Genomic DNA, 15,739 nt, shown 5'->3' with positions numbered 1-15,739 from the left:
AAAAAGAAAATAAAAAGGGGAGGGGGGGAAGGGAAAAAAAAAAAGGGAGGAAAAAGAAAGGCTCCTCTGAGCTGTGGCCCTCATTTCCCAGCGGATGCCGTTCCCGAACAACCCAGCAGAGGACAGGCCACTCATACCAAATCACCCACCCCCGGGGCCTAAAACCCCCTTGAAAGCATCGTGCCTTAGAGCAAAGACACGCGTTCTGGTAGCTAGTGATACCAAGGCGAAGTAATCTGGGCATTTCAATCACCCTGGTTGTGCAAATGCAGCGGTGAAACCTCTCCAGGCACGGTAACGGCTCCTTCGGGGAACGCAAGGTGTCCATCAGCGATGCACCGATTTTAAAAGACCTTGAAGAGGGATGTCAGGAATTCCAGATAGAAGCATAAAAGCTGCAATTTTAAAGAAAAGAGAGCATCCTGTAACAGAAGTAGAGCCCTTAGAATTAAACGGGTATGAACAGGGCTCTTGTATATGATTTATTCTAGGATACATAGGCACTGTAGCGAAGGCTGCAGAATAAAATCCTGAATACAAAAGAACTCAGAAAAACTGGCAGCTTGCACTAGAATTGCATCCTTCCTTAAGCGTTTTTAATGAGCCTAACGGGAACACATTTCCCTCTCTGCTTCTAAAGTTTATTTCCATTAGCGTATCTGGTTAGTTCTTGAGCAACACGTACTGGAATCTGTAGGAGAGGAAAATGCGCCGGGGCATTTTTGGCCCATTCCACCGGGGAGGTTACGCACGCCATGCACAAGCTGCGGGCAGGAAGGGGGCAGCCAGGAGGGCAGGAGTGAGCCAGAAGCCAAAGGGGACCCCGACTTCCCTGAAGTCTCAGCAGCATCTCTTGGGCAAGCTGAGAGATGCATCACAGGCCACAATGGCCACAGCACCAGTTTGCCACCAGTTTTACCCGTTTCCCCCATTTTATCCATCGCATGCTTACACACCGCAGCCTGGGAGAAACCCCTTGGCAGGTCAGGCTCCTGACTGTCTCCATAGCTCCCAAGATGAGGAAATCATTCGCCAGACAGAGTGACGTTTTGTCCTGGTACTCAAACTGCAGATGCAGATCCAAGTATGTCCTGGGGGAGACCGCTCAAAATCCCAAATCCCTGAACATCATGTTTTTCCTGGGAAAACAACCTGACAGCAAGAGTTGAGAAGGAATTGTGGTATAACCCACCCAGATGCCAGTACACCAGGGCATCCCTACCCTGCACCATGCATGCCCTTTCCCCACATGGAATATGCTTTCTGATACCTGGAACTCAAAACTGGTGAAAACAAGATGAGCTAATTTTTTTTTTTTTTTTTTTTCAACTTGAAGGAATTAAATGTCCATACCACCAGAATAAAGAAATAAATTTGACTTCCAGTAGCTGATAGAGCACAATGTTTAGAAGCTTACATATGACTACTTTTGTAGGAAAAAATAGGAATAGCGGAGGACAAACTGCTCCAGGGCATTTGTTACACAGCAGGAATTCATACCAGTTACAGCTTTCACATTTTAGTTCACGGCAATAAGTTCAATTTTAAAAGTGGTTACTTTTGCCTTACAGTAGCTGCAGCTTTAGTTTACGTAATGTTATTGGGATGAGGTTTTCATGGGCTTTTTTGTTACGTCAGGATTTCTTTCTAGGTGTTTTATAGACATGATATTATATCTGCTTTGAGGTTCCAAGTAATGCATTCACCTTGGATTCAGGTGGCTAACAGCAAGCACCGGGGGAGTTCAGACAGCTGGGTTCCTGGTTAAGCAAAACAGCCTGATTCCATTGCATGTAGTTACATCTCTGAATTTTTCTATTCAAATTTGACTATTCCAAGCAAAATTACTTCATAGACATGATTCCCAGCTTGTGGCAGCTAAGTGAGAGATGAATCCAGTCCAAAAAAATTTTAAATGGAATTTTCTGTCTCTTTCAATGTGCTGTTGTTTAAACTGAAAAAAGGTAGATTTAGATCAGGTGTTAGGAAGAAATACTTTACTGTGAAGTTGCGAGGCGCTGGGGCAGGCTGCCCCAAGCAGCCCCGAGCAGCCTCGGCCCCGGGAGGGTCAGGGTGGGATGGGGCTGGGAGCAGCCTGCTCTGGTGGCAGGTGGCCCTGCCCAGGGCAGGGGTTGGGACTGGATGGTCTGGGAGGTCCCTTCCAACCCAGCCAGGAGATGGTTCTATGATTCAATTCTAGAAATTAGGCTTTGTGCTGACAAAAGCGAGAGGAAAAGGTGACTCAGAGTATCTTCCTCGGCAGCTCAGGAGGAATGTTACATCTTCCTCATAAGACAAACCAGGAGAGAAGCCAGCTGCTTCAGAGATAGGACTCGACATCAATGTAAGCAGCAATCAGATTTACAGTGTTTTTCACAACACCTGTTTTTTCTTCAAGTTCTGCCTTCTGAGGTAAATCACTGCTGGGAACTGTTGCACGTCTGTTAACAGAAAAAAAGAAGAGTGGATTTCTGGTCCTGCAGCCTGTAAGGAATTGTTTGGAAATCTAGGCTATAACAGGATGAAGCCATCCGGTTTCTGGCAGGGTTATAACTCGTGTCCCTCTCCTTCATACCCCTGTAACTCTCCCTTTTCTCAGAAACGTCCTGGTTCCTTTCCATGTCCACTTGGTCCACCCCCAAAACAAGCTCAAATCCCATCCTGCTCCCTATCTATTTTTTCTGGGTTGCTGGCCCAGCAAGGGATGACACAATGTAGATGGTCCAGAGCTATCAGCGTGCTGAATAATGATGAAGAAGCACAAGCGAATTGGCTAATTTAATTAAAGCCTGCCAAAAAGGATGGGTAATGGTTGGGCTCCGCTTGCCTTCTCCTCAGGGAGGGCATTACTAATCTCCTTTTCCTCTACACAGTCACTGTTTTTCCATAAAACTCACAATAACGCAATGTCTTTGAAACCTCTATATCAGTCAAATTTGTTGGGGGTGGGTTTGGGGTTCTTTTCCTTCTTTTTTTTTTTTTTTTCTCCCCCCTCCCCCCGGTTTTCCAATGTGTACCAGGCCTCCTGGTGGAGGGGAGAAAGAAGAGGGGGAGAAAGAAGAGGAGAAGCTGACAGGTAGACAGACACGTGCCTTTTCCCTTTAGATAGGAACATTCTTACGCTGCTTGATTTTGGGGGCCTGAGCCATGATCTTTGGATAATTAGGATTGGGAATACTATTCACTATTGGCAGGCACGGCGGGTAGAATGACACAAATCCCAAAGTTGATATTAAAATGCCATAAAGTTCAGTAAGATGTGCATTTCATTTTTAACTCTTCTTTAGTTTTGCTGGTGGTAATGTGTTGGTCTGTGGTTTTTTGTTTGATTGTTTTTTTGCCAAATAAACTTTTGAAACAACTTGTACCTGGTCACTTTATCACTCACTTTTCTCACCTCTGTCACCTACTTCTGCAGTTATCACTTTTGGAAAAAAGTGAAAGGCAGACAGAAAAACAAATTGCATATTGTATTACTGTTATCAAAGAAATCAGAGCCTTTGATAGCTCCTGATCAAGTGTGACTTTTTGCGCCCTCTTCCAAATCCTGGGAGTTTCATAGAAACGGAAAAGCTGGCAACAACAAAAGATGAAGGGAAAGGTGTGCTACTGACATCCTAGAGCGCTTCAGAGCGTGGGGATAGCAAGTGCATTTTATGAGGGAGATGGGAAAAAGTTGCTCTTTGTTACGCGGCTGTTGGTGAGTTCTGGTGTGCTCTGGTCACCCTTGGTGGGTAGTCCCCATGTCACCACTCCAGCTGCGCTCACTGCCTCCTATTTCTAAACAACGAGCAGAGGCACGGTGCTCGGTTGGATCCGTGGTAGCTGAGAGCAAGAGCCTGGGCTTTCAGGCTTACAGGAGAGGACTTTGGTCCTGCAGCCGTAAGCAAACGCCTCACAGAGGGGAACAAAGGGGCCCTTTTTTTTGTAGATTAACGGAATCATTGCAGAAGACTGGGGAAGAAAAAAAACCAAAACAAAACATGAAGTTCTGCATGCTCATGGTGAGCCAGAGTCGGAGTGAGAAGACCCTGGCAGGGAAGGAGCAGTGTGGCCGCTGCATGCCGGGCAAGCTGCTGCGGGGCGCATCCAGAGAGGGGTCCCCGTGCAGCAGACATTGCTTTGCTGAGCGCTTCTCTTGTCCCCTCTCCACCATGAATGCCTTACAGCCACAGCCTGCCAGGGCATTTAATTACTCTGATATTAAGACTACCACGTTATTTCCACCTGTTTATGGATGGGTCATTGTTCTCTCCTGGTGTGAAACCTGGTACCTGTCAAAGTTTCCTCCTGGGAGTAGATTCCCTTTTATAGACAGCTCGTTAAGTCATTCTGGTTTAAAATAAAATCGAATCAAAGAGTTTTGTTATGGCATCCATGTCATAATATTAAACAAACAAAAAAGAAACCCCAACCTACACTCCCAAACAATTCACCGACAGGGTCAGTGCTTTTCAAAAAGATTCTTACTCTGAATCATCCTATTCATTGTCCATAAAAACACATTTCCAGCACTTGAATCGCACTAAGAGTCTGTTTAAAACACATTATAGGCATGGCAGGCAGCCTCCGCTGCAAACCCAGATCTGTCCTGACTTCACGAGCCCGTTTGTGTCACCACACGGTGAGTGGCTGCACCGGTTTCCTGTGTAAAAAGCAAACACTCGGGAGGTAAGAAGCCGAACCCCTTGCTTTAATCATGGATTTTGGCTGAAATCAGAGTATCTGACCCTAAAGCCATAGGCCTGGAACGTGCAAGCATGATACATCTATCGCTTGCCTTGACTTTGCACCAGGGTAGGACAATCAATTTCAATTGAATACTCATGATTTACGTCACCGGTCCTGAGCCGAGTGTTAGGCTCGGTTCTGTGCTATGTGATGAATTTGCATGCCCTGGAGAGGTGATACAAAAAATATGAATGACCAAGCAGAAAAAACTCTTTGGAAGTTCTGTCCCACATCTTTCCATATACCAACATTTTTCCTACCTGAACATATGCAAAAAAACCCCGTTTGCCACCCTTTTAGGTGTACTCAGAACGGGAAAAGAAGAGAAGCCCAGTGAGAAACAGACAATTCAGTCCAGACTCAAGCAGGCAAACTTTGGCATATTGCATGAAATTCCAGGATTTCCCTTTGCTGTAATACACAGATTGCAAATATACAGATATATACAATATATATGAATCCCAGGGTTTGTGTTTGCTGTAATGGACAGCCTATGCTGACCAGTAACCCCCAGCCCCCCCCAGCTAAGTGTGAATTCCACAATTCACACTAACAGCACACCAAATGCAAGCTACATTGCTGTAAGATTTTATAAGCCATAACCCCTAAGTATAAAATCACATCTAGATGTACCTCTCTCATGCAGAAAGCGTATCAAAACTCTAATTCTGAAAACATAAGGATACAAAGAACTTACAAGTATTTGAGTAGAAAGCAAAAGAAAGTGCAGAAAGGTATCGCTTAAATTGGCATCCCGCAGAGATGTTTTGAACAGAAATAAAAGATTACATGGAAAAAGCGGCTATCCTGACAGTAGACTTAAATGTTTTCAGTATTTTAATGCTTTTGCTAATAATGGAAAAAGCAAGCTGGGCTGTTCCTGTGTAATATCAGAGCGATTAGCTAAAGATATTCCTTAAAAATACTTTTGCTACTAAAGACCTCTCGGTATTTAATTTACTGCCCAGGATTCTGCTGACCCGGTGACAGCACAATGAAGGGACAGACTCATTTTTCACAACTGACTATGAGTTCAGTAAAGGATTTGCTCCTCCTTGGATTTTGATACATGCTAAAGGGGCAAACACATGAGATCTGCATTCACCTCGAGTCACGTTTGCAGAAAATCCTCCTTACTGCTTTGGCTGGTACCTAGCAGGAAAAGCCACTCAGGTTTTCTGAACTGTAAGTGCTGAATATGCTTTAGTTGTTGAACAGCGTAAATTAGCGCTGTTTGCAATGCATCCCTAAAGTATTTTTTTTCCTGCCTGCTAACAGTAATCCCTCGGGATTTTCTCTTAAATAGCACAAACTTTCAAGTCCGAAAGGCTGGTGGAAGCCGAAAGCAAGTTTAAGGGGAGGTCTGCCTTGATTCATAGTACAAGCACACGGTCGGTATATATTTAAGAATGACAGTGCTGTCTTTCAGTACTGCTGCCCGCAATACTTGGAAATATATCCTTTCAGCATGCGAAGGCATATCCTCTGCGAAGCGCCCAGATAAATCAGCTCACCCTTGGCTGTAACTAAACGCTGTCTAGTGACTTGTGATCGACAGGGCTTTACCCTCTGACAGCCAGATTCATTGTTGGGACAGCAACCAATCCTCGGGTTTGACGACATGAGCCTAATCAAAGTTGGAGTATAAAAAGCCCCCTTGGAATATATAAGGTACACCAGTGTGGCAAGCTGTCTCTCAGATTGCATTTGCTTTCACGGATCTGTTCAGTACTGAAAGGGAAAGGGGGAGGGGAACAAGGGGGAAAAAAAAAAAAAAGAAAAAGGAAAAAAAAAAGGGAAAAGCGCTGCACTGAATGTGAGATCATGCAAAAGCTAGCGATCTGTGTTTGTATTTACCTGTTCATGCTGATTTCAGTTGATCCGGTGGCTCTCGATGACGGTAGCCAGCCCGCAGAGAACGCTGAAAAAGATGGACTGTGCAACGCTTGTACGTGGAGACAGAATACAAAATCTTCCAGAATAGAAGCCATAAAAATTCAAATCCTCAGCAAACTGCGCCTGGAGCAAGCTCCTAACATTAGCAGGGATGTTATTAAACAACTTTTACCCAAAGCTCCTCCACTACAGGAACTGATTGATCAGTATGACGTCCAGAGGGACGACAGTAGCGATGGCTCTTTGGAAGACGATGACTATCATGCCACCACCGAAACGATTATCACAATGCCTACGGAGTGTAAGTAACCCTGCTGCTTTCGCCTCCGCTGCTCCTCCGAGAGAGTTGTCTCCCCGCTGTGGAGCCACGCAACTCCTCCTGGGGCTCTCCCAACAGGCTGCTGGCTGGAGTCTGCTAGAGGGAGGGAGGAGAGCGTTATTTCTAAAGAATTCGAGCCAGGTTCAGAGGACCGTGTTGCGATCCTTTGTTTTACTGTTTGGTTTTCGGCTCCTAATAACGCGTGTGCCCTGTAGCACTTAGGATTTGCCCATTGCCTTAGAAAGCAAAGGGAGGTCTGCAGTTTAGGGGACTTTGTTATCTGCAGGACTCGGGGCATTTCCGAGCGCAGATGCAAAGTACGAGCGCAGATAACAAGAGAAGTGTATTTTTCCGAGGGAGGTTTCGCTGCCCAGTATTTTTAGAAGCAGTAGAAACTGGCAGAAATACAGCTCAGAGCACCAGACCCACCTAACTGCAACACGTTATGGCAAGTGTAAGTACAGAGTTAAATTCTTGCTTCTTTGCCGATCCCATAAACTAGCACCACCCACCCCTGAGTTAAAACTATAGATTTAAAGCAAATATGTGTGTAACAGATTTAAATGTTAAAAAGTCCATGCTATAGCAGTCAGCTCCAGTAGATGTGCCAAGGAAGAATGAAGGCATTTACTGAATGAGCAGATTCTGAGTTGTCTTCTGAGTGCTAAACATCTGCTACGGCTCCTATCAAGTATCTTTTGCACGGCTAATACTATAGTATCTTATGTTCTTCATCAGCTGAAGTATTTGGCTATGGCAGCTGGTTTATTTAAATAACACGAATATGATGTCAAAAAGGAAAAAGATGACAGGACGTATAAGGCATGTCAGCAGCCACAGATATCCTTACAATAAGCATGGCAGAGTAATATCAGCTGCTCTGGCCAGCTAAAAACGTACGCATTGATGAAAAAGTAACTTCGGCTGTAAAATTGTCGAACTTTAATTAATTAGTAAGATGTGTCCTTCATAGCAAGGTATTACTGCAGCCTTATTGCAAGGCTGAGGTCTGCCAGCAGTTTTACCCCAGCCTATTACATCCAAGGGTTTATAACTATTTTTAATTGAGTGGTTACATAATTGCAGTGACTGAAGGAAAGTCGTTCTACTTCATTGAACCGAGTTCGTTTCCTGCTTTTTATAAAAAGCCCTTGAACTCTGTTAAATGCACCAGAGACAGGTACCTTAAGTGGCAAGATTTACGAATGCCAAAGCCCTGCACCGTTTCAGGTCGGTACCAGCCGTTTTATCCTGGCATGGAAAGATATTGCCATGGCTAGGTATGACAGCTGCCCCGGAGGCTACGGGAAGGGAAGGAGGAGCGCAGCGCTGCACGTGACTTTCCTATGATACTGTTCAAATGAAAACAAAACGAGCCTTAGATTAATAGCCTCTCGATTATTTCCCCCCCGCCTCGAGGGGGGAAATTAAAGTGTTTGCCTGGCTTGCCCACGGCGGCCTCTGTCTGTACAATGTGGAGCACACTCAGGCTATTTATTAGATAAGAAATAGGCAGATCGTGCAGGCAAGTCGAGTCAGCTCACGTGAGGTTGCTGTCCTGCGTGCTTTATGAAGGTCCTCAGGAGATGACTAGCAGAAGCGAGCCGGTAGTAGTCACTGCCAAGCAGAATAGGCTGTGCCCTCTCCCCCCCAGAGTTCTCCCTTGGGAAAGAGGTTTTTTTGCAGCGGTACAGGTCAGCCCCCAGCCCCAGTACCAGGGATCAGAGCCCTGAGCACCCGGAGGACCGCACGGCTCCTCCCCGGCACGCACCTTGCCCTGCTTGCCCATCATTTCCCAGCTGCAGCCTGAGCGCTCCTCTGCCCTGCTGAGCCCACCGAGCAGGCGGCACCAGCCACACCTGGTTAGAAAATGATGAGCCAAACCTTATTGCAGCCTGTTCACAAAACGAGCATCGTTTCCTTGCCACATCATGCTACTTTCAGGTGATAGCGTAATGATTTTGTTGTCATCCATTAAAGCTGCTGTGGAGCATAAACCACAGAAAATGATTTAAGTTAAATCCCCTTTGTTACCAGTACTGTTTATAACATATTGTAAGATTTTATGCATGGTCTGGAAAATAAATAAATAAATCGGGGTTTATATATGCATATTTCTTTTTTTGTTCCCTGTTTAGTAATCTGTTCTTTCCATTCATTTATAGCTGATTTTCTTGTACAAATGGAGGGAAAACCAAAATGTTGCTTCTTTAAGTTTAGCTCTAAAATACAATATAACAAAGTAGTAAAGGCACAATTGTGGATATACTTGAGGCAAGTCCAAAAACCTACAACAGTGTTTGTGCAGATCCTGAGACTTATTAAACCCATGAAAGACGGTACAAGATATACTGGAATTCGATCTTTGAAACTTGACATGAACCCAGGCACTGGTATTTGGCAGAGTATTGATGTGAAGACAGTGTTGCAAAATTGGCTCAAACAGCCTGAATCCAATTTAGGCATCGAAATAAAAGCTTTTGATGAGAATGGACGAGATCTTGCTGTAACTTTCCCAGGACCAGGTGAAGATGGATTGGTAAGTTTATTTAGAAAAATCCCATTTACATATCTTGCGTTTTATTGGAAAGCATTTAAGTTGTGTTTTAAGGATAAAATGGTAGCCTTGTTTAGGGAATGGAAGATAACGTTTCTGTGTATCTAATCCTTTTGTTCTTGGCTCTCTGATCATGTCAAAATCAACAGCATTCCTCTGCCTTCGATTCCCTGCGACAAATCGCAGCAGCACTTCGGGGGGGTGTTGAGAGGCATTAACTAGAAAATGTTCTGGTAATTACTGACGGATGGCACTATCAAAGTGATGTTGTTTTCAAATTTGAGAGCAAATACTGCTTAATGAGCAATTAATTTGCATAAAGCCAAAAGAACAGTCGATTCTTTCGGTGATAGGAAAGATGCCTCTGATACTGCTGAGAAAGCGAGGGAGTTTCTCCCTACTCTGTATGCATATTTTTTTCTGTTAGCAGCAAGAATTATCTGTGTTTATGAAGATAAGAACAGGTCTTCACGTGAGTGTTAAGTTCTGCACCTGTCAGCGTGTGATGGAGTGCATCACTCCACCTATTAGAAATGCTTGAACGGAGGAATTCTGCTTGATTCAATAAATGAGTCATAATGATGAGGAAGAGCATAAAATAACTATCTGGGTTTTCTTTTTGCAAGTATAGATGAGCAAATTGAACCTGAGGTATACCTGTTAAATGACAGCATTTTCCTTGTTGGTTTCTGCAACTCACTAATCACCTACAGCCTATAAAAATTCCTGAACCTATCACAACCAGGACATCCCTCCCTTTGAATGAAGTATAAGGAATATTATTTGACTTTTACTTCTGTGCACTAGGTCAATCTATTTATCATAGAATCACAGAATCATTTAGGTTCGAAAAGACCTTTAAGATCATCGAGTCCAATCGTGTTTGTGTAGCTATGTAACGTGCAACTTCATTGCAGTATAATGCAGCTAAAGAGAACTTAAAGGAAAAACACTGTGATAACATAGTTGTAGATCCAGTACAGACGTGGATCTCCCACGCTTGAAACAGGCCAGCTGGATATCGTGACAAGGAATGTCCTCACTGCCTCCATCCATCCAAATGATAACACACGTGCATAACCCACAGTTGCCATCACCTATGAAAATAAGCCGATCCAGCAGCAGGGCAGGGTTAAATGCACGGCTGATAACTGATAACGGGAAAGGAACTTTCTCTTCCCTTCCCTCTGGCTGGTCCCCAGCAGCTGCCAGTACAGGGGCGCTCCTCTCACCAAGCCCCTCCCCACATCATTTACCTTTGGAAGGAGCATCTCCAGCAGCTGGACCACTTGCAGCTGTGAAGGCGGGTATCTTGGAAGGCGCAAACCCAAGTAACAAAATTAGCCAGGCTGTTATTTACTCCTCAGGAACAGTCTTCCTTCACGGGGCAGTAACAAACCGACACACGGGGCTGAAATCTGTGTTTGGAAGGGAAGAAAACTGGGAGCTTTTTCAAACTCATGATTGCGGAGGTTGCAATTTCATTCTATTCTCAGTTGGTGACGGTGGAAACACACCTTCGGTAGGAGGCACGTGGCTCGGAGATCTGCCAAAAGTACATTCCTGGCCACAGGGCTCTTTCGGGAGTCAAAATATTAGCTGCCCCTCCAAGTTCAGGGCAGCAAATTCAGCCCTCTGGCAGGGGGGAAAGCTGTGAAGTACCAGCAACCCGTACTAGCAAGTGAAATGCTCCTTTCTACTGCAGTCATTTAAGCACGGCAGCAGTGATGGAGCAAATTTTGTCCTCCTTGGTCTGGACTAGAAGCCTTCCTTGATACCCAGAAAGCCTCGACTCAGTATGATTTTGAAGGAGGGAATTTCAGAAGGACTCACAATAGGGAGACCAACACCAATTGGTCCTGCCCTTTACAAGTTTTTGGAGTTATTTGTTTCCCTTTGGGAGTTCTTCTGCAGAGAAGGGGGGTGGGGGGTGGGGGGAGAGGAAAAAAAAAAGCTCTTGTTGAGTTTAAAACCAAACCCACATCAAAAGTCAAAACCCAGCATCCTCCAAATTTCTGAAACGTTCTTGTAGCTGTTACCAGAAATGATGCTAACACTGAGATAATGGTGATTTCAGGAACAGATGCTCAGGAATTAAAGCTCTTTATAGAGGAAACAGCAGGGAAATGTTTGTCCTCAGCATGAAAAATAGGAATAATCCTCAGGCAGAGATCAACTGTAGCAGAGATTTGCAGGAAGACAAGTTTTGTTTGTGAGCATGATTTGAGAATGTTAACATGATGCATCTCTGTCTGAACTATTATTTATTTGCACGTTTTTACTGAACCTAGGCTTACCTCAGTAATGCTTCAGATTCCTTCTCCTCTCCTCGCAGAACCCATTTTTAGAGGTCAGAGTTACAGACACACCGAAACGGTCCCGCAGAGATTTCGGCCTCGACTGCGACGAGCACTCGACAGAATCCCGATGCTGTCGCTACCCGCTGACCGTGGATTTTGAAGCTTTTGGATGGGACTGGATTATCGCACCTAAAAGATACAAAGCCAATTACTGCTCCGGAGAATGCGAATTTGTGTTTTTACAAAAGTACCCGCACACGCACCTGGTACACCAAGCGAACCCCAGGGGTTCGGCAGGCCCTTGCTGCACGCCCACCAAGATGTCCCCCATAAACATGCTGTACTTCAACGGCAAAGAACAAATCATATACGGCAAGATACCGGCCATGGTTGTAGATCGTTGCGGGTGCTCATGAGATCGTCGGTTGATCCACCGCTTCATACATTGTGGAAGCTACCGAAAAAAAAAAAAATAAAAAAAATTTAACGCTATACCCCCTCACCAGTCTTTGAAACTGTGAAGTTACATACGCTAGGCATTGCCGACATCCTACACGCTGTATGATAGGCTATCGGACAGATTTAGCGCAGCACCAGCTACAGGAACGTGAACTAAAGGACGCTACAGTCACCCGCTGGCTGCCTCCGAGCTGGCGGAACAGAAAAGCTACGATCAAAATCACCGGATTTATCACACCGAGTTCTTACCTTGTGAGGGAACCAATATTTCACTCGTTCTGACGCAAATTTACACGCAGGTTTCAGTACGCGTTGGCAATCAAAAGCAAGCTCCTTCTCACCTGTGGACCGAAGGAGTGGGCTTTTAAGGCCATTTCTTCACAGCTTCACCTAGTATTGTATTTACAGGAAAAATATATACTGGTAACCTATACACCACTACACCACACCACCAGAATCATCCTTAAACACTTGAATATATAGTGCAGAATTGTGAAACGTATCAGATGAAATTCCACATAAATGGACAAATCCTGAAATTAGGGATGGCATAGTGTATTTAGCGTGTTTCCATTCCTTTTTCTCATTAGTATGTTAGTTATCAATGGCAATGGTGCTACGTAAGCAGGCTGAGTAAATAGAAAGGTAGTTATCTAAGTGAAAGAATTTAGACTAATAACGAATTTGCCCTATCCTCAGGTACACTATTCAACATTCGCAAGAAATAGCTATTTTTTAAATGAAAGGGAATTGTTTTTCTAGACGTAGTAAAACAAAAGGCAGCCAAGAAGTCTGACAGTCAAATCCTAACCCCACATTACAACTTGCCTTTGCAACATTACCATTTGCACTATGATAAACCAATGCAAATAGTTGGTTGCTACAGATATTGTTTAAAAAACCAACCACTTTGATATAACTGACTTGTGTAATATGTATGCATCAGTATTTTGTAAATAAATGTTTATTTTTTAATCACTGTTGGTATATGTTCATCACAAGAAAAGAATGACTTTAACCTGTACTTTAGTTTAATAAACAAAAACCAATATTCTCTTCATAATATAATTTCCTGGATTTTAACACAAATAATATGTAGGAACAATGCAGCAAAAGTAAACCATATGTTGAGAATTATACTACATTTTATATGTTTTTTACATTGGTATGAGCCATCTGTGATAAATGATGGGTGTTGACATGTTTATAAGGTTCTTTGGGTTACTGTTTTTACGGTCATTTTGATCCACAACTGAATTTCCATACTTTGAATGTTATGTCCATAAATAACGATGATACCATGAAAGATTGCTATTAAATGCATTTTATTATATTTAAAAGTTTGCAGCAAAGTATTATCTTTATTTGAGTAAACACAGGACACAGATTTCCACACAAATTCTGTACGGTTTTTTCTTATGGTAAAAAATTGTTAATTGAAATTAAAAATATCTATTTACTATAAAGTCCATTTCATTTCACATGTGAAATACAGCTGATGAAACAGGTGTTTAACAACACAATTGCTGTTAAAACCTTTTCATGCTAGTATGATACACATTTTTGTTATATTCCAGAATTCAGTTTTGAATTTCCCTTTGTGTTAAACCACCCTAAAACTACAAGAAACACTTGGTTTTCTTTCCCTTTCTCTTTCATATATTTTCTGCCTAGGTGGTAAATATTTTGTATCGCGTTTTCTACTTTTATTTTTAAATTTGTATTGTAAACACATTAAAATTTAAAGTTTGAGCGATGAGGTTTGGAACTTAAAAGCAAACAGATTTTCTGCAGTTTCTTTCGACCGATTAGGAGTTCTGCTAAAGCTGTGTCCGAGCATCGAGCAGATGTTCGGCTTCTCCTGATGTAGCTCATCAGACAGGTCTCTGGGGCCCTTAAATACACTTGCAATTTAGTTTCCCACAAAACACAATCAGAGCAAGTAAAACAGAATTTAAAAACTCTCAGAATACAGAGCCTTGGTGAAGCCACAAGAAGTAAAAGTACAACACAATTCCTTCCTCTGCCAAACCAAGAGTTAAGGGAGAAATCCCGGCTTTGCGGCAGCAAAGTCCCACTGCCTTTAAGGGGGACCAGCGTTTTGCCCTTTGACTTTTAACTCGTGATATCCAGGCATCAAACGGTCCCATCCTGCCCATATGAACCACCAACGGTCTTTCTCTGCATGTGGTGTACCAAAAGCCTCTTAAACCGCGCAGAGACTTCACATTAACCCCCGTGGTACTGCGTGGTGAGACCTTCACGAGCTTTCATTGGGTCAGTTCGTATGGCAACAGCTGCAGAGGTGCGGCAGCACGGATTTCAGAATCGATAGCAAACAAAATATGTTCCCAGTCTGCACCGAAGTCCCGTTACGACACCTGCGTGATTATTTTTACTGACAATAGCTAAACTGGAGCCAACGTAAATTCACTTACCCCCCATAAGTGACATCGTTGGCTGCCTGGTAATAACCGTACCTGGCACAAATGTGGTGCAGAAGGGATGGGATCTTTTTTTGCTGGTATCTGTAAAAACAAAAATAAACCAAAAACGAGAAAAGAAAGAATATGAATTCCCAAAAGCATCTACTCCAACCAACATTCCCATCTTGACATTCAGAAAAATTGTAGTCCATGGAAATTTTATGCAGTATGTGTCCTTCATATTTTGGCAAACTTGAAACTCTCATAGAGCAGTCCTGGCTCTCGTGGTTTTAATATTGACCTCACAAAGAAGCAGCTACCCAAGGAACACACACTGGCCTTTCATCTCGTTGATTTTAGCTGCTGAGTGATTCATAATTGATGTGTTTGTTGACAATCAATATGAGATGTCAACAATTCATTCAGTTCTTATTGGTACATCCTTATATTTCCAAGGCTCAGGTCCTAAAGACTTCAGCAGCATCTGTGACTGCTTAATGTGTCACTCAAATCTCACTGTTAAGCTGTGTAAGATGAAAATAGGCAATGAGGAATAAGTTCTGAGCAATAAACAGCCTCGTTTCCTTGCCTGGCATGTTAAGAACCTCATAGGAACCACACAGGTAGAATCCAGCCTCCCAAGGCAGCGTTCAGGTGCCCCAAGATGTGTGTGCACACCTGCAATGGAGCGGTTCCTCCTCTCGATTCCGCTTCAGCTCTTCCCCTTGGCTCTACTGCCCAGCTCCTCCCCTCCCTGCCCTTCCCAGTGCCATCCTACCCCTACCGCTTGCCCAGTTCCAGCAGGAGCCAGCCCTTCCCAGTGCCATCCTACCCCTACCGCTTGCCCAGTTCCAGCAGGAGCCAGCCCTTCCCAGTGCCATCCTACCCCTACTGCTTGCCCAGTTCCAGCAGGAGCCAGCCCTTCCCAGTGCCATCCTACCCCTACCGCTTGCCCAGTTCCAGCTACACGGTGAATTAGGCAGCGCTTCTCTTCCCATTTTCCATGGCACCTCCCAGCCTGCCCCCAGCCGCCTCCACGCTCTGCCCCACG

The 15,739-nt window shown here is 43.9% G+C and overlaps 1 protein-coding gene across 1 annotated transcript; it reads left to right on the top strand.

The window, feature by feature from the left end:
• Positions 1-6,523: 6,523 nt before the first annotated feature.
• On the top strand, positions 6,524-13,586 carry MSTN (myostatin). Its single transcript, XM_040605071.1, has 3 exons — positions 6,524-6,928; positions 9,112-9,485; positions 11,839-13,586. Exons 1-3 carry the CDS (start codon positions 6,556-6,558, stop codon positions 12,217-12,219), a joined length of 1,128 nt encoding a protein of 375 aa, XP_040461005.1. The 5' UTR covers positions 6,524-6,555; the 3' UTR covers positions 12,220-13,586.
• The last annotated feature ends 2,153 nt before the right edge of the window (positions 13,587-15,739 follow it).

Source organism: Falco naumanni, chromosome 8, assembly GCF_017639655.2.
Source record: "Falco naumanni isolate bFalNau1 chromosome 8, bFalNau1.pat, whole genome shotgun sequence".
Taxonomy (NCBI): Eukaryota; Metazoa; Chordata; class Aves; order Falconiformes; family Falconidae; genus Falco; species Falco naumanni.
This window is presented reverse-complemented; position numbering and strand designations above follow the sequence as displayed.